General features: G+C 30.4%; 2 protein-coding genes across 2 annotated transcripts in view; both read right to left on the bottom strand.

The window, feature by feature from the left end:
- Nucleotides 1-9,244, bottom strand: part of LOC123654334 — a 45,076-nt gene extending 35,832 nt beyond the window's left edge. The window contains exon 1 of the mRNA XM_045590247.1: nt 8,906-9,244. The gene's annotated coding sequence lies outside the window, so the exon portion shown is untranslated. The remainder of the gene's footprint in view (nt 1-8,905) is intronic.
- A 5,631-nt stretch (nt 9,245-14,875) lies between these two features.
- On the bottom strand, nt 14,876-24,834 carry LOC123654713 (protein lethal(3)malignant blood neoplasm 1). Its single transcript, XM_045590599.1, has 4 exons — nt 24,765-24,834; nt 19,589-19,727; nt 16,870-17,001; nt 14,876-16,738 (listed from the first exon to the last, which is right to left on the bottom strand). Exons 2-4 carry the CDS (start codon nt 19,725-19,727, stop codon nt 15,423-15,425), a joined length of 1,587 nt encoding a protein of 528 aa, XP_045446555.1. The 5' UTR covers nt 24,765-24,834; the 3' UTR covers nt 14,876-15,422.
- Nucleotides 24,835-25,042: the final 208 nt, after the last annotated feature.

The raw sequence follows: 25,042 nt of genomic DNA, 5'->3' as shown, positions 1-25,042 counted from the left end.
GTTCATGTAACTTTTTGTCTAGAAAATCAAGGTTCTTAGTCAACGGGGAAATACTGCAAACTTTCCTATCACAATTCCATGCGGACATGATTTATTTTATAATTACCTACAAATATACTTAGTTAAGTTTTGTTAATGTTTATACTATTTTAATCTATACTAATATTACAAAGCTGAAGTTTGTTGAACGCATTAATCTCAGGAAGTTCTAGTTCACATTGAAAAATTAATTTTGTTGTGGATAGTACTTTTACCGACCAAGGCTATAGGTTATATAATATCCAAATTAACGCGGGTAAAACTACGGGGCATAGCTAGTGTTTGTATAAAGTTAAATTATATTGATTTTAAAACAGTGATTAGTCTTGCTTTTATTGTGACTAATAAAACAATACTCTTTTTTCGTGTCAGTTTATGGTAGAATAAAATAATAAATTAATAATATGGTGCTTTTTTCATTATTATTTAATTCATTAATTATAAAATAGGATCCAGGTGACATGTATTCTTAACTGTAAAAAAATATAGTTAAACAATTGTAGTTAGTTACTTTAATTACCAAACAGTTAAGAGTAATTTAAACCATCCTAATGCGAACATGTCTTAGCATGTAATCGACACATAAATGTTTAAACTTTTGCTGCACAGAATCATTTCTTGTTACCTTTGTCATTAAGTTTAAAAGAAAAGGAGTTCCCCTCTCACTGTTTACCGCAATCTGTACGCGTTGAACTCGGTAACACCAAGTCGCTTTTCTAGTGTATGTCACCTACCTTCTGCTACTTCCTAACACTGTTTTGTAGTTATTAAATAAAATGTAAATATCAATTGTATGATGATAATTTACACATAAACATAGTAGTAGTTTTGTCTGTAACAGTCAGCACTAAAGGTCAAAGATTAGCTTAATGTCTATATCTATCCTTTTTATCATTATATCAAAGTTTATGCGTTTTTACTCGTATAAGAGTAACCAATTTAATAATAGGGAGGTATTTTGTAAGGCTTAGAATATAATAAAATATGAAACCAGTAGGAACTGGATGTACGGGAAATTGAAATGGCATCAAATAAAATTGAGGGTGGCCATTGGCATGCAGTATATGTTTAATATTTATAAGAACTATTGCGTCAATCAACAATTAAAAAAAAATAAACCTAATTTAAAAAAAATCCAAATTAAAATATTTTAATTATTTTATAACAAAAAAAATAGTTAAGTTTTTGTATCACGTGTAAATTGATAAAACGATTAGTTATAGCAGTTATAGAGAATTGAATTGGTTTTGATTGCGCGGCGAATGCCTTAGGCTAAGCTGTTTTCATCTATATTTTAATTACAAGTTGGATTTATGTTTTATATCATCGTTTTAATACAGATTAATGTGAAGACTTGTTTTTTTTTGTGGCTAAATTACTGGATTGATATCCTGTAAAAATTATTGATATAAACTACAGTATTGAGCAAGGAACTATAACTAACATATAGTATATAGTATATATAGAAACATATTATTATTTAAATTATTTATTTATTTTTAAAAAATAAATAAAATGCAGTCAAAAGCGATAAATCTTCCAAGTACTTCACAAACAATATTATTATATTACTTTAGTCACACATTTATGAGCCGGAGGTAAATGAAAACGGTAGAGTATTGTGGTTGTGGTTTTAAGTAAAGCTTTAGAATTAACTTCAAAATATTAATTCTTATAACGTCTAGAATTATCTTATAATTGTTATTTTTCAACATAAATTTACCTTAAATGTATATTATCTTTCAACATTTTACGCTTTTAATCTAGTTCCACTTAGCATTTGTTTTAATAAAAACAGACAGACATAATAAATTTACTTCACCTTATCTTTAAGAATATTTAGATATTGAGGTAATAAAAATATGCATTTCAAAGTTTTGTACTTTACGACTGGATTCTGGCACTTTTTTAGTAGGTAGTAAAATTCTTTAGTTTTATTAGATTTTATAAGTTAATAACAATTCCATATACCTATTTTTTTATACTAGATAAGTAACAAAATACATAAACATCTTTTTCTTACAAAATTGTTTAAAATATGTTCCTACGTAATTACTGAAATAATATTGCTCTAAATGTTAATAAAATTAAAAACGCTTACTTTGAGTTTTATTAAATTAATTTGAAAAATTTAATGGGTAGTTCTTGCTTTACGTCAAATTAAATATTGTAGCTCTAAATCATTTAATTTTTTTGCTTCATGAGTCATCTTCAATTATTAACCGACTTCAAAAAAAGGAGGAGGTTACTCAATTCGACCGTATATATATATATATATATATATATATATATATATATATATATATATATATATATATATTATGTATGTTCGGAGATAACTTCTTCGTTTATAAACCGATTTGGATAATTCTTTTTTTGTTGGAAAGGAGATATTCATAGTTTGGTACCATGATAAGGAAACCAGGATTTGATGATGGGATCCCAGAGAAATCGAGGGAAACTTTCAAAAATCATAAGGGTCACTAGTAATTTTATAATATTAATTTAATCATGTTTTCATTAAGTACTATAAAGCACTACTATTTAATAAAGGTCTGGAGTCGATCTGATGATGGAGAAGAAAGATAGTCGAGGGTACTCTTCAACAATTTATAGCAATTACCTGCTTTTTGAACTTAATTCGTTTCTATTGATGAGAACTTTGCACCTGTATGAGTTATAAGTGCCATTAGAGTCTGATGATGAAGACAAAAGTTAGTCGAGGGAACTCTTTAACGATTTATAGCAATTACCTGCTGTTTGAACTTAATTCGTTGCTATTGATGAGAACTTTGCACCTATATGAGTTACAAGTGCCATTAAAGTCTGATGATGGAGACGAAAAATAGTCGAGGGAACTTTTCAACTATTTATAGCAATTACCTGCTGTGTGATCATCTGTGTCGCAAGACCAGGTTTGATGATGGAGTCCATAAACACTCGAGGGAATTTCTCAACAATTTACAGCAGTTTCCTTTTACTGTTTGACGACCGCTTTGATATAATGGTGCATGTGCCGTGTCGGTGGCGACTAAACACCGACGGTCGCGGGTTCTATTCCAGCTTGGAGTGGATATTTATGTTTATATAAATATTTATTTTTGGTCTAGTTGTTAATCCTTGTGGTTCTCCCAACCTAGCCTCGGAGAACATGCTAGGCTGTCAGTCCCGGTTGTTATTACGTACACCTGATAGCGAACTTTACTCATAGTATGTCGACGCGTTAGCGCAGCGGTCACAGCACCAGCTGTTGCGCTGGCGTTAGTGGGTTCAATCCCCGCGCAGGACAGACATTTGTATTGGCCATATAGATGTTTGTCATGATCTGGGTGTTTGTGCTTGTGTATTGTGTATGTTTCCGAACCCCCGACATAAGAGAAAAAGAATCCTTGTTAGGTCTACCTATCACTAAAAATTGTAAAATAAAATAATTTTTAACAAAAAAAACCGACTTCAAAAAGGAAACTAAAAAGTGAAAAATAAATTTACTTAGTACAAAGTAATTCGTATTTTGATTTAGTTAATCAGAAATGATTAAATAAATATTTTATAATTTTGAAGTTGGTGCCAAGTAAATACTACAACAACCTGATAGTCAATGAAACAAATTATGAAAGAAAACTGAATACAACTTATGAGTAGATACTAGAATAGTTATTGTTTTACTATTATAATCTACTAGCCGACCCGTGCCACTTCATTGGGCGTTAATTATTTTTGTGATGCAAATATATAGTAAAGTTTTCATCCCGCTCGTATTTCACCGACTTGATTTACATATACTGTTATTTTTCACTGAATTTTTAACAATAAAATATAGCCTTTATCACTCCTGATTAACGTAGCTTTATGTTAGTGAAAGAATTTTCATGATCAGATCAGTATTTGCGAAGATTACCCCCTACATACAAACAAAGTTAGAAACTTTACCTCATTATAATATTAAAATAATTAGAATGTCCTGGCTCTGTCTACAATCGTGAGGGCTTTTATAATTAGGTATACAATGCTTTTTATCGATTGAAGTTTTTTTAACAGAATAGTTTAATTAACAGTTTAACAATAATAATTTAAAACACGCATTTAGATGAACAATTCAATTAAATAAAGTAATATTCGATATCAACAATGTCATGACACGTATTAATACAATTTGTCTCTATTTGTTAATTATTAAATAATATATTATCGTTAAGCTATCTTTTGATATTAAAAAAGTAGATATTTTATAAACATAATCTCGAGTCATCTCGCTGTTTGCCAAATGTCATACGTTTCTTTAATAGTTTAACGTTATTACCTATAAAACAAAAAAATCTACCAATGCTTACCTCATCACAAGACTTACTGCATTATAAAAATATTTTTTAGTGTTTAAGGGGTCAAATTCAAGAGACTTAAGTATCATTATCATAAAGACAGGCCCAACTGGTTTTTATTGGGGATACCTAATAGCTTTATTCTGTATTCTTTATTTAAATATTAAGTTTTAATGATTACTACTTTTGATGGGTTTAAATGGCATAAATAGAAGTACTGACGATGATGACCAAAATTATTAATGGATGATCTCATTTTAGCACATGGTGTGCTTATGGATTATCAGTCAGACAATAATGATTATCAATAGAGACAAAGTTATAATACATTATATCACATTTTATTATTAGCAGATCCAAGAAAATAGGCAATTTTATTTCGTACTAGCTGTGCCCGTGATTTCGTCTGCGTAGAATTTAACAAAAAAGTTATATAGTTCAGTTCGCAGAGTTATAAAATATACTACTAACTATTATTATTACTATTGGTATTATATTATATGGTATTTACTATTTACCGTGTATACATCCATATACATTTAGTAAAAAGCGGTTATTATATATTATTACAAACAGACACTCCAATTGTATTTATTTGTATGGATTAAATTATATTTTTCTATCTTAAATAAGAATATATCGACAAATGTTACGTTTTATTTTAGAAATTATAATTAAATATTTTGAAAGTAATGTGCACACCAATACGAGTAAAGCACGGATAAAAAAATGAGAATGATTTTTTTTTTTATCTATACCAAGAGTTCTTGACCAGGGAGACATCAAAATTTGAAGTGTCGCGCAATAAATTTGACTTTTCGAAAGAAAAACTTAGTCGTAAATTAAACATCCCAATATCACATTCATTTATTTTGGCGTTCATTGTTTCAGACACGATTACGACCTCGAGTCAGTCTCCAGAGTAAATTGCATTCTGCATTCAGTTAATAACATCCCACTGCTGGGAAGAGGCTTATTTCTCCATATAGGAGAAACATTGGAACTTAATCCACCACGCTACTCCACTGCAGGTTGGCGGATATGTTATCTACTATGAGTAACTATCGCTATCAGGTATTTATGATAACAACTGGGACCCCGACCGTGCTCTCCGAGGCACAATGGGGAGACCCACAAAGACAGACATCTAAATCGTCAAGAAATATTTGTAAAAATACAATTATCCATCCCGAGCGGGAAACAAACCCGCAAACCGTTGCTTTTTTAGAAGACTATCACACGCACTACTACATCAGAGCCGTTGTTTTCAGACACGATCAAAGCGATTGGTACAGAGCATACAAATTGAAGCATCTAATTAGTACTATGTATATGAAATTGTTGCAATAAAATTTCTGTAAGTTCTTATATCATCAAAAACTAAATTACCTTGTTTATATGAAGAAAAATGTTTCCTTATATTACGTACTTGGTTAAATAATCGATCCAGTACAGCTACATCAACTTCCGAACGGATGTGAAACTTGTTGTACATAAGTGATCTATGCATAATAAAATTCACTTTTTTTAATTACAGCCTGTAGTATAAAGAGAGTGAACAGGTGTAATTAACTTACAACCAATTAGTACCCTTGTGTCAAAGAATATTTATACTATAAATAAAAAGGAATCCGAGGTGTATGTGCACGCATAAAATCTAAACGACTGCACTAAAGTGGGTTACTATTGTTATGTATATTTAAAAAAAAAGTCTATATACCTATATTCACAAAAAATATATGGCGGTACGAAATTCACCAGGTACAGTACGTATATAAAATATAAATATTTATATACTAGTACTATAAATTTCTGCTGACAGTACGTTATATATATATATAGTAATGTTGTGATCATTCATATAGATAGATAGGTTTATTAAAAATTATCTAGTATGTATCTGTTTGTATGGAATTATAAAAAATGGCATTTTTCGTTACAAATTAGGATGTATGTATTACTTCAAAGTCAAGAGTAGCATCATGTAATCCCACTGGGATTAACATACAGTTTTGTATATGTTAGTAAGTAGGTTTTGGTAATTAAAATTTAGGTAAGTACGTTCTATTGTAACTAATTAGCTCATTAGCTTTTTGTTAAGATGCGCAGTCGAGCAAAACGGTAAAGCGTGTGTCACGCCGTACTGACTCTACTTAGAAATTAAGATGGCGCATTAAGAATGACCCACATGATAGGTATATGAATTAGCAGGTAAGCTACGGACGGGTATAGGTTGCGTTGCTGCCGCTAAAATAAAATTTTATATTCTTTACAGGTTCCCTGCGGTAACCTCTTTTAAATATAAGATTCCTTTGATTTAAAATAAGTCGTCGCTTGATTTTTATAGTCTTCCTCAATCAACGTACTAACGCGATCTTCGATATTAAAATTTTTATTAGTAGTTTCTAAAAAAATTTTAAAATTTTTAGTATAATAGATATAAAAATAAACAACCATATATATCATGTAATAGAAAAAGTTATCACTCGTGTGTGGTGGTAACTACAATATAATATACATATAACTACTACATATATATATGTACATATATACATATAACTACTATATCGGTCTTGTCTCGTATGAAGGAGATTTCTATCAATGTACAGAGGAGTAGCATGACTGTTTACGCTTAAATCCTCCCATTTAAAAGTGGGACCAGCTGTTAGTCATTTACAGTTTGTCACTGCACAAAATATTTGGAGTTTACTATTTCATTACCTAAATGTCGTTAGGGCATTTGCATCGTTAAAACGTGTTATAAAAAAAGCACAAATTGATTAGTCTACAACATAAATTTTCTGTAGATACATAAATGTAATAAAATTGTTAGTATCGCTTTTCTGTACGTTTTGGAATTTTCGAACAATTTTTTTTTCATATTTTTAAAAATAAACAAAAAATATACATTTCGTATAAATATTATTGTATTTTGAATGAAGGCAATAGTTAATTTAGAAAGAAGACTTGATAAGCAATGTAAAATATTATCCCCAAAAATAAAATAATGGATTATAACGTTTTTTTAAGTGTATAATTACTAATTAATATTAAATGAAAGAAGAATATTCAGAATGGTAGAATTTTTAGCACATAATACTTTCATTAATACTGTAATAATCAAATGAGCTGGTGACACCGAGAGCAGTTACAATAAAATCAAAGTAAAATAAAGCAAGGCTTGGCGGAATTTAAATATGCTTCGGAAAAGATCTTTATTTTGTATCAATGAGTCTCCGGGTCCTCTGACGACCGCTGTGGAGTAGTTGTGCGTATACAGCGTAGGTAGGTGTTTAAACATGTTCGCGGGTTCGATCCCGCTCGGATTAGATTTTTGTTTTGTACAAATAATTATTTTCGGTCTGGGTATCCGTACTTGTTAGGCGTCTTTACCATGCCTCGGAGAGCACGTTAAGCTGTCAGTCGCGGTTGTTATCATGGATACTTGCTAACAATCGTTACTCATAATAGAGAATAATATATCCGCCAATCCGTAGTGGAATATCGTGGTAGATTAAGCTTTGACCCTTTTTCTACACGGAGAAAGAGGCCTATTTACAACACTGGGATGTTATGGACTGAATCAATCAATCGATCAATCGAGTATCCAGGATTCTAGCAGTCTTTCTCTCTTTAAATAACAAATAGTTTAGAAGGTATAAGCATGTTATCTGGAAGGTATCTGATTGTACCATATCAGTGTTATTTATTTAGTTATTTACACTCCATATACCTACTTATAACTAAAAAAAAAATTTGTTTTATAGTATTCGTGAGTAATGTTTAGTTACTAATTCGGTCATGTATTAATTTATTTGGTCTGTCTTAGTTGTGAAAAGGGTTAGGTCATTAATCTTCGTAATTAGAATAAAATGCGAACTTTTTTTCTCTTAAGCCTTGTATTATAAATTATGGATATTTAATAAAAAAAAAAGATTTTTTTTGCAAAATCCTATTAATAATATTACAAATGCGAAAGTTTTTTAAGTTAGGGATTCGATGTATATCTTTTAGATTTGGTATGTAATTAGTTAAATATCTAGTATAATGAATAGGCTACTATATATCTTGAAACAGCCACAGGCTTGGCAATTACGTATAACTGTAAAGCACTATTACTAATAACGTAATTGCTCTATCAGCCTGGATTTTACGGATACTCTAATTTACTATATGTAACATTTTGTCTTTTTTTTGGAGAGGATATGTAGTACATTAGAAATATAGTTTGTTTTAATCCTTTTACAGAATAAATATTTAACTACAAAGTAATAATTAAAGCTCTATACTGCACAATTTCGCTTATTTGGGGATAAAGTTTCTATACGATGATTTACTTAAATCTGCATTTTCTGCTATAGGTATATCCATTCAAAATCTGTATAATAATTGTCGTTAGCCATTAAGCCTTATAAAGTAAATATGATTGTTTTAGTAAAACTACATAAAGGATATATCGTCTATTAATGTGTGTTATTTGAATTGTTAGTAAGCTTTCGTTTTATCATGAGTATGCTCTAGTTAAATAATTTTGCCAAATTACCCACCTGCAATAATCTTCTTGTTGCTACTTATTGCTCCCTGTTTCAAATATTGCTATTTCAAGTGTAAATTTATATTCACAGAGGGCTTATTTTATTTAAATTTTATGAAAGTAGAACTAACATTGCTATTGTAAGTAACAAAGAATATTCACAGCATGTTATAGAGAATCGCAACAAAGGAAAATGAGGTGTGTCCTCAATACTTCCATTTGAACGAAATGTTAGAACAACAAGACTAGAAGACAAAACGTCGCGTTCGCGATCTCATCGGATTTGAAGTTTGGCTAATGGACGCGTGTAGCGCACGCGCCGACTCTCTTGTAACTGCCTAGCTCTTTGCCGCCAAAACCATGCGGAGATAGTATTCGAAGATAAATCAATTCATTCAGTATTACGATATTATGCAATGCTCTACTTGTAGAGATTATGATATTATCATACTATTCGATAATCGCGACCGGGTAAAGACTTGTAAATTACATCATAATATATTATATTTAAGTAGTTTTTATACTTTTTTATTAATTTTATGGATTCTGATAAATATATTTAATAAATTGTACATAAGATAGAATATCAATTTATATATAATAAGATATATAGATTAATATTCTATCTTATGTACAAACCCCACAAACGTTGTTTTGCCATATATTTTATGAACCTCCCCCCCCCTCCCCCTCATAACTTAGGGGAATGAAAAATAGATGTTGGCCGATTCTCAGACCTACCCGATATGCACACAGAATTTAATAATATTTTAATAACCCCCTTACCCCCCCCCCCCCCCATTATAACTTAGGGGTAGGAAAAATAGATGTTGTTCGATTCTCAGACCTACCGAATATGCCCTAAAAATTTCATGAAAATCGGTCGAGCCGTTTCGGAGGAGTTTAACTACAAACACCGCGACACGAGAATTTTATATATTAGATAACAATAGAATACTAATTTATCCATTTATTTTAAATTTTTTACATAGTGGCATAGCGTGGACCAGGCCACAGTAAAATCACAACAATTCTTTCAAATATATTTAAAAAAAAAAGAGTGGAAGCGAGACTTTAAGTCAAATCCCGCCGAACTGCAATAGTGCGTTCTCACTGGTACTCTATCACTGTAGCGGTAATATGCTAGGCATGTTGTTAGAATTAAAAAAAAAAAAAAAAAACTGCCAGATTTTTACATTCAAATTCCTAGTATGTATATTCTTCATAGATACACAGGCCGAAGACGGGCAGAAGCGTCTTCGGTGCGACAAAGCCAGTACTGCGGTCACCAACCCGCCTGCCCAGCGTGGTGACTATGGGCAAAACACATGAGTTCACGTTATTTTTGGCGTAAACTTGTGGAGGCCTATGTCTAGCAGTGGACTGTATAGGCTGTAATGATGATGATATTCTTCATAGTCTTCATAAGTATTATGAGCTATGCAGTTCTTAAGTGTTCTGGAAGAATTTACTTATTTATTGAATTTACTTATATATTAATTAATTGTTCTGTATTATATTTTTCTTAAAAATTTGTTTAGCAGTTCAGTTTGTTAAGCATTTTAGTTGTCTGCAAATCTATTTGTTATGCTTGTTAGTCGCTGGTCTAATAAATCTAATAGTGAATAACAAAGTTAACTGTTGAAATAGAGAATGTGAAAAAATCTTAAAAGAATAAGTTATTTAACATTAAAATACTGAAAAAGTCAAATATTCTCTGAAATTTCTTACTTTAAATTCAGACTGTAGTAAATGTAGCTTAAACAATGAATTTCCATACTTTAATTTTGTTTTAGCAAAATTTTGTCTATTATTGGAGGCTTTCTGTATAGATAACTATTAGTGATAAGGCCTCATTTGCACCTTTTTAAGTTAAATATTGTGCATTTCCTTATGTTATTCAGGCTTTCACTGTTAATTTGAACTGTCTGACTGAGTGACTCTGAACGAGAGAGTTTAAGGTATTTTGAAGAAATGGCGATAATACCAAGTTTATTTATTATTATGAAAAGATACGAAGAATAATTGCAAGTACAAATAAAATTCAGGATTAATACGTTCCTCGTCTTCATTGATTGAGTCGTGTCCAAGACAGAAAAACGTCATAAAACCTAGAACAGATTTACCTAGAAGTTTTCATTGCTGTTTCCAATTCAATGAGTTGTTACCTTCAACTCTGAAAAAAATTATCTTAATGACTTACAAACAGTACTAATTGTACATTTTCAATGCAAATTTTCCAAAAAGTTTAGGTCGTTAAGAAGTGTATCTTCGTTTTTTGGAGAACAAAATCTTGAGAACTTTATTAAACTTAGTTATTAGCACTTAGTTACTAGCCGACCGATGGCGGGATAACCATCCAACTGCTGGCTTTGAAATACACAGGCCGAAGACGGGCAGCAGCGTCTTCGGTGCGACAAAGCCAGTACTGCGGTCACCAACCCGCCTGCCCAGCGTGGTGACTATGGGCAAAACACATGAGTTCACGTTATTTTTGGCGTCAACTTGTGGAGGCCTATGTCCAGCAGTGGACTGTATAGGCTGTAATGATGTAATGATTAGCACTTCATATGGCTCTATGCACACTAGCGACTAACTTTTCGAGTAAGAAAAGCTATTTTGCTTAATCAGGAAAAATTGTGAACGGTCTACTTTAAGTCTAGAAAAACTAAACGTAGGTGCGTTGTATGTTTTATTACTTTTTACAGTGTGTACCGATTTTGGTGATTCTTTTTTTAATCGAAAGCTGATTCTTGTTTTGTAGTCTCATGATCGAGATCAATTCTTTATGAGTAATCTTTGGTTAATTATTTTTTCGTGTACTTACGTTGTATTACTTGTCGATGTAATTGAAGTCGGTTTCTTTTACGTTTGCGAGCAAATATAATTTAACCTTACATAAGGTCACAGCAAAATAATACCGATCTCAAGTAGTGTGACTGTGTTTCGGTAACTAAGATAGTCAGACTTCCTATGGACGCCTTGTGTTGGCGACAGCGAGGGTAGGGCCGAAAATGCACTTATACTGTAAATGATGTTAAATGTGTCTGTAGGCTTTGATAACCGCTTATCAGTACGCAACACCAGACGCATCGCAAACGCGTTGCCGACCCTATCCCCAATTCTCACCAAGAACTCTGGCCACCTTACTTACCAACAGGAACACAACATTGCTTGAGAGCAGTATTATTAAGCTGTGATCTTCTGTAAGGTCGAGGTACTACCCCAGTCAAGCTGCTCCATATTTTGAGCAGGTAATTTCCTGACGTAGCCCTACCTCAGTTAAATTAGATGGAGCTAAAGAAGTCGTGCGGTCCTAAGCAGGTCTTTTTTTGTTAATACATATATTTTTATGATTTTATTAATATAATCATGAATAATAAATATATATGTATGTATCTTGTTTTTATAAAAATCCTTTATATATTTAATACTTGTCTAGTAAAAACAATTTAAATTTATTTTGCGATGTCCAGCTCGGTCAACAAACAAGTATAAAAAAGAAAATCAACCAAGAAATTTTGATCGACTGACCAGTTTAGCGATTCTATCCGTGTAGACACTAGTAGAAATAGTATATTATTTTTTAGAATACTTATTGACGTGCAACGTGTTATTTATATCTTTGAAATAAGGCTGACATTCTCCAACAGACAAACATAAACAATAAAACAAAGGTAAAATGAATAAAAAACATTAGTGACAAATATTAACTTATTAGTTAGGCATAAGGCATTTTAAAAACGAAAATTCAGTTTCAAATAAGTGTAACAAAAACTATCACTCTGGTGTAGTTGTGTGCGTGCCATGTACATGGTACACGCCTAAATACCGGCTGTTTGCGGGTTCGATTCCCGCTCGGGATGGATATTTGTATTACAAATGTTTCTTACCGATTTTGATGTCTATCCTAGTGCGTTTCCCCACCGTGCTTCGGAGAGCTCGTTGAGCTGTTAATCCTGGTTGTTATTATATACAACTGACAGCAATCGTTACTCATAGTGGGGAATATATCTGCCAACCCACAGTGGAGCAGCGTGGTGAATTAATCTCTGATTCTTCTTCTATATTGAGAAAGAGACACTAACCCCTGCTTTAGATTGGTTTGTTTTTTTTTTTATTGTTTGAGAATAAAAACAATTACGAGTACTATTGGATCCGGTGTTGGCTGGATAAGCAACACGCTTTATGTTGCTCCTATTCTTGTAGACGTCTATTACAGTAGCCATTACTAGTGGCTAACTACTTACCGTTATGCGAAAAACATTAAAAATCCTAGCAGATTCTGCATTCCGACTTGGATGTAGTTTCAACTAAAAATGACGTTAGATACTTTGTAGAGATACGATGTGATGCATCTTTCTTGCCTTCTCCCTTCAGCCTACTTGAACTAAGATACATTCGCCGAGCTTAATGCAAGAAGCTTATACAAAACACGTCGAATGCCATCTTTGAAAAAGATGTAACAAATACAACTTTAGCAAAGCGCTATTTGTGTCACAAGATAGTTCGTAGCATACTATACAGATGGCGCTTTTAAGCAATAAATATAAATACATATTAAATTATTTCCTTAAAATGGAGAAAATCTGAAGAATGGCCAATAGCATGTTAAAAAATGAACTCGCATTCATCAAAAGTAATAAAACTTAAGATCCAATACCTGAAAGCGTATTAAGCGCTTAAGCGCTCGTGTAAAACTCTAACATATTTTATTATGTACCTACCTACTTTACTAGAGAAGTAAATTTCTCGTTGAAAATTGTCGTACTGTTAGAATACGAATATTCTTTACTGAAATGCTAAATCAGAAAATTGTTTCATGAATAATAAAATGTGATTCTAACGGCATTCTAAAGTGGTTCATTAAAGTATTGATCAAATTATTATTAATAGAAAAGGTTCACGTTTTATATGTATTAAAATAATATTTTTCTTTAATTAAAAATTAAAAATACATTACAATTTTAAAGTCGAAACTGAGTTTCTTTGAGTTTTAACAAATCTTATATTATGAAAAGATTCGGCCTTTTTTGGAATTTCTTCCCTTATTTGCAAAACGTGCAGACAATTAATCATTTACACTGTTTTTAACAATGTTTAACCAATCTTTCAGTGGCCGTAAATTTACAATTAATATATGAGTCACGGCGAAAATAATCGTACATGACCATCGTGTGAATGTAACATGTAACACATCCGTATTTCTATAGTAATTATATGAAAAGTAGCATGTTATACAGCAAGATGATCTCATAGTTAATAGCTTGTCACCTAAATTTTGGTGGCTCATGATGTCGAGTCTTTTGAAAGTGTTTTCGTTTAATATAAAAAAATGGAAATCGACAAGGTATCATAAATAAATTGATTGTTTTTCAATTTATCTGTATTTTGGCACACTCCTTCCAATCACAAAAACTTAAATTTGAAAATATAAAACGATGTAATAAACTGTACTTAACTTAATAATTTTGAAACATCATCATAACGATTAAAAAATTAATAAATTTAAGGGCAGATTACATGGCAGTGCTCTTTTACATCTAATCCAAAATTACTTTCAACATTTTAATATTTATTTAAAAACAATGTGTTGGTGTCATCATACTATTTGCATTTTTACTTAAACATATCGCGGTCAACTAACTATAATAATTAAATTCTTGAACTAAAAATAATCATAATAAACCCTTGAATATCACGGAGGTTAAAAATAAATGAACAAATTTGATTCTGATTCATCTGAGTGTCTAGCAATATATATCTTTTTTCTTTTATTAAAATTATAATCCTATAAAAATCAGATAAATGTGAAATACATGTTTATATAATTATAATTAAGAAACTAGCTGCCCGGACAGACTTCTTTCTATTAAAAGTTAATAGTAAAAATATATTTTTTTAGTATTAAAACCTTCTGTGAGACTTAAGGGAACATACAAAAAAATAAATTAGCTGAATTGGTCGAGCCATTCTTGAGTTGTGCGCTTAGCAACGTTCATTTTTATTTATATATAAGAATAAGATAGAAGAAGATCGGCATTTAATTAGTACGCTGAGCAGAGGCTCACGTTTAAATACTAGATTTGTGTAGCAATTGAATATTGAACTTTTTGTTCAGGACAGGAGTTTGGTTGTATGGCGTAGTTTAATGACAGGGCTAGTCGTCTTATTAAATTCGAAATACAATCGTTTAAAAAGATTAAAATTATAAATAGAATTGTCATTGTCAATTCGCTACGACATATCGATTGGTACACCTAATTGTTTATTTAAAATTCTTCTATGTGTCTAATATAAATTAGGATAATTTTTGGAACAAACGAACATTTTTTTATAAATAATGAAACAACTTTTTCGGATTCTGACGTTTCGGATACTTTACAGCACGGTCACGGGAGGACCTCCAGTCCTCTAAAATGGCATCAAAAAAACTTATTAATAAACCGCGATAAAACCCGAAAAACTTGTTCCATTATGATGAATAAAATTCGCGTAAATATACATAAGAAAAGATTTTTTTTTTAATCTTACGATGAATCAACTGGATAATAAAGCCATTTGAATTCGTAGCCTCTTAAGCCATATTTCTCATCCTTTTCTGTTTCCGGTTTAGGTACATCTTCAGATAATATGTCTAAGACTTCTTGTGAAATTTTCGGATGGAAGCCAGTTTCATCAGCAGTATAATCAACTCTCGTTCTAACTCCATTCCTTCCTGTTACAAAATAGTAGCCGTATTTGGCTCCATTCGTGTACCCTTCTTCATGATGTCCGTGAAATCCTAATGTATAATTAAAAGTATACAAAAGTTGTTTCATGTCAGCACTAGTTAAACCTTCTGGTAGACCATCTTTCTCACCAGGGTTCTTATGATAAATGTCTGTGTTTCTGTCGACTATTTCCATTTGGGCAGCAACCAAAACGGGTTTTTTAGGAAGGTTATTAACACTTGGTTGGATTGATCCTTGCGATTGAACAGCATTATTGTATTCGACTTCTGGATTAACAGATTCCAAAATTTCACTAAAACTTTTAGGTTGTCTGTTAACATTAACACTATTTTGAGGTGCAACGCTATTTGGTACGTAGTTTGCTTTATTGATGTTAGATAAATTCTGATCTTCGCCATAGGTTTTTGAATTAAATTGGTCTGAATGAAAAACATTGCTTTCGGGTATTTTACCACTTTGAGCAATTTCTGTCTGTCCTAAAGTCTGAGGATTAAACTCTCCTGAATTGGAATTTAGAGGAGATGATCCTTGTGAGTATTGCGGAACTGCATATGGAATTTGTGGAGAGTTCTCATAGGTTTGTGGATAAATGTCTAAACCCATTTGTCCTTGTTCTGAAACGCTTTGTCCTATATCAAAACTTTGAGGATAATTAGAAATTAGCGGTGTACTTATTTCTCTAGAAGGTGGTTTATTGTGGATATTTTCAGAGTATACTTGTCCAGTAACTGTTTGATCATTACTTGACGATTGTTTTATACTAAAGCTATTATCGAGTTTTTGTTTGTTTTGCTGCGTGTTTTCTCGAATGCTGTAATCTTGATTAAAATTATTTTGGCTGAAAGTATTTCTACTGGATTGAATGTTTGTATTATATTGCTTTTCTTGTTGCTGGTTATAAGTATTTAAAGGTCTATTGTTGGTCAGTTTTGGTGATTGTGTAGTGGTTGTGGGCAAGCTACAGTGTGAACATGATTTTGCTGGTCCTGAATTTAGTTCTTGTTTTATGTTTTGAGTGCTACTTTTGATTTGTATATTTGTTTTAGATTGGGGCGACGAAGGCAACTCCAGAGAATGTCCTTGTCTCGTATTTTGAGTTGGACCAGTAGGATCTGCAATGACAACAAATATATTTTAGTTCATAAAATTAATTATAGATTTGCTGTAGCGTTATATGGCTTCTTACATATAAAGTGTTAAGTTTATTATTAAACATAAGTATATAATAAAAGTTATTACTTACAAGGTTTGACTCGAATGTTTTTCATAGATAATATCTTGAAATTTCCGTTTTCATCTGTGGCATATACAGTTACGTGATAAACACCATCGGCAGTAATGAAACCAAACTCGCCCATAATAATTCCATTTTCATCTGAAAATAAAATATGATACAATATACATAAGAGTGGAAAAATACATAAATTAGTTGCTTAGCCTTTATTGTTTGTTATCTCTGTATATTAACAAATAAATGATAAAACCGTCAAGTGTAGTTTTTCCTAAAATACTATTTCGTAGTTGTTCGTTAAAGTACAAGAAATTATAGGGAATTATATTATCTGTACAAGCAACAATACATAATATTTTTTAGTTTTCAACGAAATTGTTATGATTTTTTTTCTAGTTCTCTAAGTATATTTTATTAAATAGTGAAATACTTGGTGGTGATTAACTGGTATAATATAATTTTCCTTTAAACCTATTAACATGATAACGTCGTGTGTTTGTTCACATATGGCATATATTCTGCATATGGAAGCAGGCAGGTAGGGACAATTATATCATAAAATTTAGCACTTCTTTGGTAAATGATTACCGAATGTTTTCCTACACCAAGCTATGGTTTTCACGTAAATGCAATGTATTTAACAGATATATTACGCACAGTATGAAAAGCTATGGGGTCGATTCTTTACACAGATGTTTTTTAGGCCAAATCAAAATCCGTTTAGTGCTAAATGTTATATGGGAAACAAAGGCATGATAATATTTTCATTTGTAACACAAAGTTATCAAAGAATTGGATTGTTCAATTTCAGATCTACATAATTTTGATGTTAATTAACTTTGTAGTATTTATTGCAATTTCATGTTAATGTTCGCCTCATTTTATTAATATAATTCCGACTGGCGTCTCTTCGTCTGTAACAAATATCTTATAAAACATATACATAATATCTTATAAAGTCTATTACATAAATAAATATTTTAGCTGATATTAATATTTATTAACTATTTTATATAATAACACTTTTATATCCCTTTATTAATTGTTAATTGATAGTTTCTCCTAAAATGTAAACATTTTATACAAATACAATACTATCGTTAGGTGCAGCAATATCAATACAATTAATCTATAAGAAGATTATTATTTTATTAACTTTTTAAGTTTAGGTAAATCAATAAAAATAATATTACAATTTTGATGCGCATTATTTTTCGCTCATGTTTTTTGTCTAATCTAAATGTAAATGTACTACAAACAATTTGCTGTCGATGATGTTTAATCGTTATGTTAATGAATCTTAAACATTTTATTACTTTGTTATTAAAATTAATGCCGATCATTCATATCTATGTATACTAGACTGGGCCAAAAATGATTATTTTTTTTAATGATACTGTCAAATTATTATTTATGGTGATAATAATTGTGTTTGCTCGCAAACGAAAAAAACCGACTTCAATTACATCGAAGAGTAATACAACGTAGATCGACGAAAAGATAGTCAAGTAACTACGCGTTATCAAAGATTACACAAAAAGTAGTTATTAGATCTCGATAAAATTTATATGTGACCACATGATAAACATCAGCTTACGAATAAATTAAAAATTATCAAAATCGGTAGACCCAGTAAAAAGTTATTGCGGTTTTTCAAGAGTTTCCCTCGATTTCTCTGGGATCCCATCATCAGATCTTGGTTTCCTTATCATGGTACCAAACTAGAGATATCACCTTTTCAACGAAAAAAGGAATTATCAAAATCGGTACATCCAGTAGAAAGTTATGCGGGATGGGTAGGTCGACGAAAAAAGCGTCAAGTAAAAACGCGTTATGAGATATAACTCGAAAAGTAGTTGTTAGATCTCAAATAAATTTAAATGGGACCAATTGGCACACACTACCTTTCGATTAAAAAAAAATTGTCGAAATCGGTCCACACGGTCAAAAGTTCTGATGTAACTTTTGTAACTAACAGAAATATCAATATTTTTATCAATATTTTTCCTTAAACTTTCGGCTCAAACTTTCACGATAGTCTTTTTTTATTACCATGAATGATATTTTCACAGTATCGTTAAAAAAGTCGTTTTTTGACCCAGTCTAATATATACATATATATATTTTAAACACGTTACAGTTAAATGAATAAATATTTACAACACACACACACACACACAGGCGGTGGGCTGTTTCTAAAGTAAGCAACTTAATGCTTGTGTTATAGGTAGCAGCCGACTGGTATAGTAACATATTTTTTTTTCGATATACATTTTTTTTTATCACTAGGTCGGCAAACAAGCGTACGGCTCACCTGATGGTAAGCGATTACCCCAGCTTATAGACGCCTGCAACACCAGAAGCATCGCAAGCGCGTTGTTACCCAATCCCCAATCCCCCCACGAGCTCTGGTCACCTTACTCACCAACAGGAACACAATACTGCTTGAAAACAGTATTATTTTGCTGTGATCTTCTGTAAGGTCGAGGTACTTCCCCAGTCGGGCAGCTCCATATTTTGAGCAGGGAATTCCTGCTGTGCCCTACCTCAGTTTACATATACTACATAATATGTAAATAAATATATATATTACACCTAGACTCGGGATGGGAATCGAACCCACAACCCCCGGAGTAAAAAGCAGGGTCACTACAAACTGCGCCCACGGGCTAGTCAAAATAGAAGAAACATTAAAGAAGTACAAATTCGACTGTAACGTTAAATTCTATACCTTTCTTCTCGTGTCTATGCTGTTCTCCTTCAATTGTAAAACCAAATTCGTATGGCCTGTTTTCGTCTGTATATTTATCCGCTTGCACACAGTAGGCTGATATGCATAGAAGTAAACAAATAGTTTGTATTTGAGTCATCTGAAAAAAATAACAATAAACATTAAGATTTTATGTCCAGACTTAATATTGTTACAATTATTTTGTAAAATTTAGTCTAGTCACCAAAGCAAAAAACCTTAATTTTGGTGTTCTAAAATCTGTCTTTAAAGTTTTATAAAGTCTCATCTCTGAACCGTTGGTTATTCAAGAAAAATCTGTTTTTCGCTATTGTAGGAGTATAAATTTTGTGACGATATTTGGTCATAATTTTTTTATATACCTATCCGTTTTTTAGATAGAAGACGGAGAACCCGCAGCGTCCAGCCATACTCACTGTTAATGCAAGGTCAACCGTGAACCTCAGTGAAGAATATCTTTCTTTATACACTAAGTATTTCATAGCAACAGTAGTCATGGTAGGGATTGTAATTATTTAAGTGAATAAATAAGTATCTTATAGTATTTCATAATAACTTATATGTTTTACTCACTTCATTTACTTATAAATTTAAAAATTTACAGTTAAAACAATCTGGCTGCTCCACTAGCGTGGTGGATTAATAACAATAATAATAATAATACTTTATTTCAGACTAGATTTAAAGTCCATATTGGGTTAGTACAACAAAACAACATGTAGAATAAAAAAACAAAACAAAATTAAATTAAAAAATCAATAAGTAAAAATAAAATTAAATAAAGTAAAAGTAAAATCAAAAATCAAAAAAAAAAACAAAATTAATTAAATTAAACTCTGACCCCTTCATCATTCTGATATCGAGAAAGAGGCAGCAGTGAGATGCTGAATCAATCAATCAAATATCGGTTAAACACTGTATATTCGTCATTATGTTTATAAATGAGTTGATTAGATTTTAAGCGCTTAGTTTATTCATAAGTTTAATAAGCTTCGATTATGCGAATACGTTTGTATACAATATATGTATATTTTTAAATGAATTTATTCATCGACGTATAGTCATAAAGCTCTAATCAATTACGAGAAAAAATATATATCGTTATACTTATTTTGATTTTGATGGGTCCAGTTTTTTTTTTGTTAACATAATTCTGTAGAATAAATATTGTGTCGATAGCCGGATATTTACTTTGAGTAACAGTGGTTCTGAACGGTTTTCATCTTATATTTGTTTATTATGATATCATTTCTAAATATCTAGGGTAATAATGCGTGTTAAATTATATCATTTTAAGTTTATTAAAATACCAGCTGACCCGGCTAACTTCGTATCGCCTAACAGTTAGATTCTTTAATTTTATTAATTTTTTTTTTAGAATTTTTCTCTCCATAAGAACCATCCTCGTACTTCAAGGAATATTTAAAAAAAAGAATTAGCGAAATCGGTCCAACCGTTCTCGAGTTTTGCGCTTAGCAACACATTTAGCGACTCATTTTTATATTATAGATATGTATATTATTGATGGGTATTTTTAATGATTAACTGAAAATGAATTATTTTCTTCCGTATAAATTTTGCAAATGTAATCTGCCAGTCAACTAAAGTAACTAATTTTTTTGTATCTGTAATAATTAATTCACACAAACGTAAACCGATTCATTTGGTTACAGTACATTAAAAAAAAATTGTTTTAATTTTACACTACTAGGTAGTTTAAGTTCCGCGCTTAATGATCTCATCGATGTTTTTACCTTATAATACGAATATCTACTTCTTGCTTAACCTAAAAAAAAAACAAAGCAGCAAGTTAAACAAATCTTTTTAAATAGAAACTTATCATGTAAAATGATGACTTAAAATTATTTATTATTTAAATACTGAGTTTTCTTAAGTGACTTGTTTCTAACTTGAAATGATAAGCCAATATGTCCTTCAATCTTACGTATTCGTCTAGCTGCTTAAAATATTCTTTGACTCATATTAATCCCAGTAATGGTATTCGTCGTGAATGAAATATGATTTAACATTAAATTATATATATACGTATTACCTGTTTATCTAGTTAAAAACTACTTTATAATATATAAGTAAGACACGCGAAAACTTGTGTATGAATATTTTAAATTTTACGAAACCTAAGGTAAAATTTGAATACCATTTGTAAATAAAACTGATAATGTTTTTATGTATTTGTTAAATTAGGATTTCAAAATATTAAAAGGTAATAATAATAATGAGCTTAAGTTAGTAAGTTAAGTAAATGACAATTTGACACTTGTTAGAGGAGTATTAATTGCTACAAATATTTGAGATTTTTCGACTCTGGATTTTAAAATACTAATGTACTTAAATTATTTTTATTTGATAAATTGTAACTTTGAATCTTGTTTCTATTTTGTTACTTTATGTTTTTATGCAAACCGCAGGTTTATCAAGTGCTTGATAAAATTGTTGTTATTTTTTAAACAAAAAATGTATCAAGGCTTCTTTCAATTATTTTATTTACTTGTATTTTATTGCTTTTCTTTCGGTTTCTGACGACGATTTTTTTTGTATAATCTACTATAAATAAGAAAATATTTCTATCTAGACGCTTATTATGAACTGTTATTTTTTTTTAAAACAACGTTTGTGGGTTCAGCTAGTAATATATATAACAGAAGTATAGATAGGTACAATACTTTTTAGTTACACTTTTAGATTTTTGTTATAAAAATTGACAGTTTTTGAATAACTTTAAATAGTATTATTTAAAAATATTTTTAGTAATATTAACATCAAGACACATGTATCTACGATTAGTTGTATACTTCTGATTAGTTGTACCTGCGATTTCGATCGCGATTACCGTCTCTGTCATCACTAAGATTTTCGACTACAGAATTTTACTTTGCCATTCTTATTTATATAAAGATTGTCTAGAAGAGATCTTTACTTAACGACGAGACTATCTTTGTATATGAGTATCTGTTTGTTTTTCAAGTTACTTACTAATGTAAATATGTTGTATGAAAATATTTTTTTTATATTATACTTTCTTTCTATTCCATAAAATGTATGGTACATTAAAAGGTTTTGCATATTGGTATCTGTGTATTAATTATTGGGAGTTATGATTGTAGTACCTGATATTTAAAAAATTGTAGTGCACCGTATTTATACTGATTTCTTTATTACATTATAAAAAAATAAATGATATCGGACAATGTGATCACAAATTACAACTAAGCCTACCTAACTACCTAAATTTTTGGGAAAAGTATTTAATGTCTGTTGTAGTGTGAAGAAAGTAGGAATTTGAGAGCACTGAATTTTTATTTATATACATAGTTTTATTACAACGTAAAATACATTTTAAACACTTTTATGGCTATGCAAATAAAGTTATAAAAATATAAAAATTGAAATCCATTCAAAACATTGACCTCGTGACTTCTTTCGATTCCGTAAACGCTAAATCTACGTCGTTTTATAAAAGCTAAAAAAATGTACGGAAGCACCTCATAACAGGTGGCTGCGGTGCCTGTCAAAGCAGATTATAAAAACATGATTTTCATCATTATATTAGAAAAAATAATACATTTTCCGTCTATCACTCTATATGTTTTTACGGTTTTAGACATCATAATAGAACTTTTAAATTTTATATGCGTTACTTTTGCAACTTGAAGCTATTTCAAAGCAGTCAAATAGAAATAACGATTTCTGTGTTATCGGGCTCAAAAAGCAACAGAAATCGATTGGTAATAATATTGTATTTTTTTTGTTACTCATAATAGCACATTGTTTTTCAATTTGCATTATATTTTTTAATAAATTATTTCATTAAAAAATAATTTTCTAAGATAAATTATAAACTAGTAAATACTATATAGTAAAAACTAATTTATTATTTTTACTAGTCCTCTCTTGCGGCTTTGCCTTGGCTTAAAATTTGTGGCAACTGTATCGTTGCTGCAACGATTCGTAACGTAATGAATTATGTCATTAATATAATAAGGATTTACATTATCAGCAACAAGTGAAATTTGTTTTTAAATCGCGTTTTTCTTTCGCGTAAAATGCGTTAGAAAAAAAAATATACAAGAGGCGCCCGGTTATTTCTAGTGAAGCATAATATGAGGGTCCACATATTTAATTTTAGATACTGTAGATTTCTACAAGTAACATAATTTTTACTTGATTAATCTAAATTTTTTTATAGCTTGTAAATGTTTTTAAATGCATACAAGTTTTTTTTAAGGAGAAAAGGGGCTGTGGCCTAATTTAACAATGTGGATTTTCTATTTTGAGTTTTCTATCATTGCTATGCACGAGATGAAGTTAAAAGATAAAGTCACCAAATGCTTTAATGTTGAAACCGCGTATTCAAACCATTTGTATATATTTTGTCATAAGTTTATTTCATTCTATTACAAAACAATTTCACACAAAATTAAAAATTAAAACCATGACTATTAATACTGCAGAATATTTCCGCGCCAAAGAGAGTCTTTTTAATAGAGTTAGATAGATAAAATAAATACATAGAAAACTGTAGCTATTAAGCTATGAGAAATTCAATTTTTTAAACATATTAAACATACAATACTTATTTTACTTCCTTTAACAATTCAAAAGCGTTATGGTACAAAAACATTATACAATATTAGAAAAGTAGAAATATGGCAAATAGAGGATTAGAGTATTCATACTCTAATCTAAACTCACTGATCTCCGATCTGATGTAAATTACCAATACACATAAAGTAAATTGTGAAAATTATTCAGTGCAGTGATGCAGGTGTAATTTAATATTTAGCATAATTTGTAACTTAATATTTAGCATAATTATCTGGTCACGATGTAAAGCAATTATTAAACTCTCTTGTAGGTACATCACTAACGGTGTAAAGTAATTTTCTTTAACAATTCGGATTTAATGAAATTAAGATACCAAATTCCTTAATTTTATTTAGTAAGCTAAATATAATTTATATTTAACGGTTTTTTTTAATAATTACGATTACAGATTTGTCCCAAAAAAGTAACGTAATGTGAGAAATAAAGAGCGATAATTAGGCTTGATAATTTGCAAAAAAAAAAATATTTTAAATTCTAATTTTATAAGTAAATAATTACTAAAATATTTTAAAAATAGGATTTGTTAACTTACGATTTTTTAACTCGGCATGTATACTCCGTTGCGCAAGAGTTGACACAAGACTGTCGATTCTTTGGGCAACGTAATTTATTAATACGTTTACATAGAATAGACAAGCCATACATGTCTTATTGATAAAAGTTTTTTAGTGAAGTAGTGTACAAATATTAGCGATGTCAAAAACTTTAATAAAAATCTTAGACCAACGAAGTCGTTTATCTGGTGCCGTAGTAGTTATTAAAGATAACACAAAGTGTAGTCTCATTTTTTAATGAAAATTATTAACTAAT

Source organism: Melitaea cinxia, chromosome 6 (genome assembly GCF_905220565.1).
Source record: "Melitaea cinxia chromosome 6, ilMelCinx1.1, whole genome shotgun sequence".
Taxonomy (NCBI): Eukaryota; Metazoa; Arthropoda; class Insecta; order Lepidoptera; family Nymphalidae; genus Melitaea; species Melitaea cinxia.
This window is presented reverse-complemented; position numbering and strand designations above follow the sequence as displayed.

Bases quoted from the DNA above. Each gene is read 5' to 3' on its own strand.
- LOC123654713 (XM_045590599.1), bottom strand. From the start codon at position 19,727: ATGACTCAAATACAAACTATTTGTTTACTTCTATGCATATCAGCCTAC. The intron at 17,002-19,588 runs GTATAGAATTTA...TTTTATTTTCAG, and splicing joins GCATAGACACGAGAAGAAAG to ATGAAAATGGAATTATTATG. The intron at 16,739-16,869 runs GTAAGTAATAAC...TTGTCATTGCAG, and splicing joins AAACATTCGAGTCAAACCTT to ATCCTACTGGTCCAACTCAA.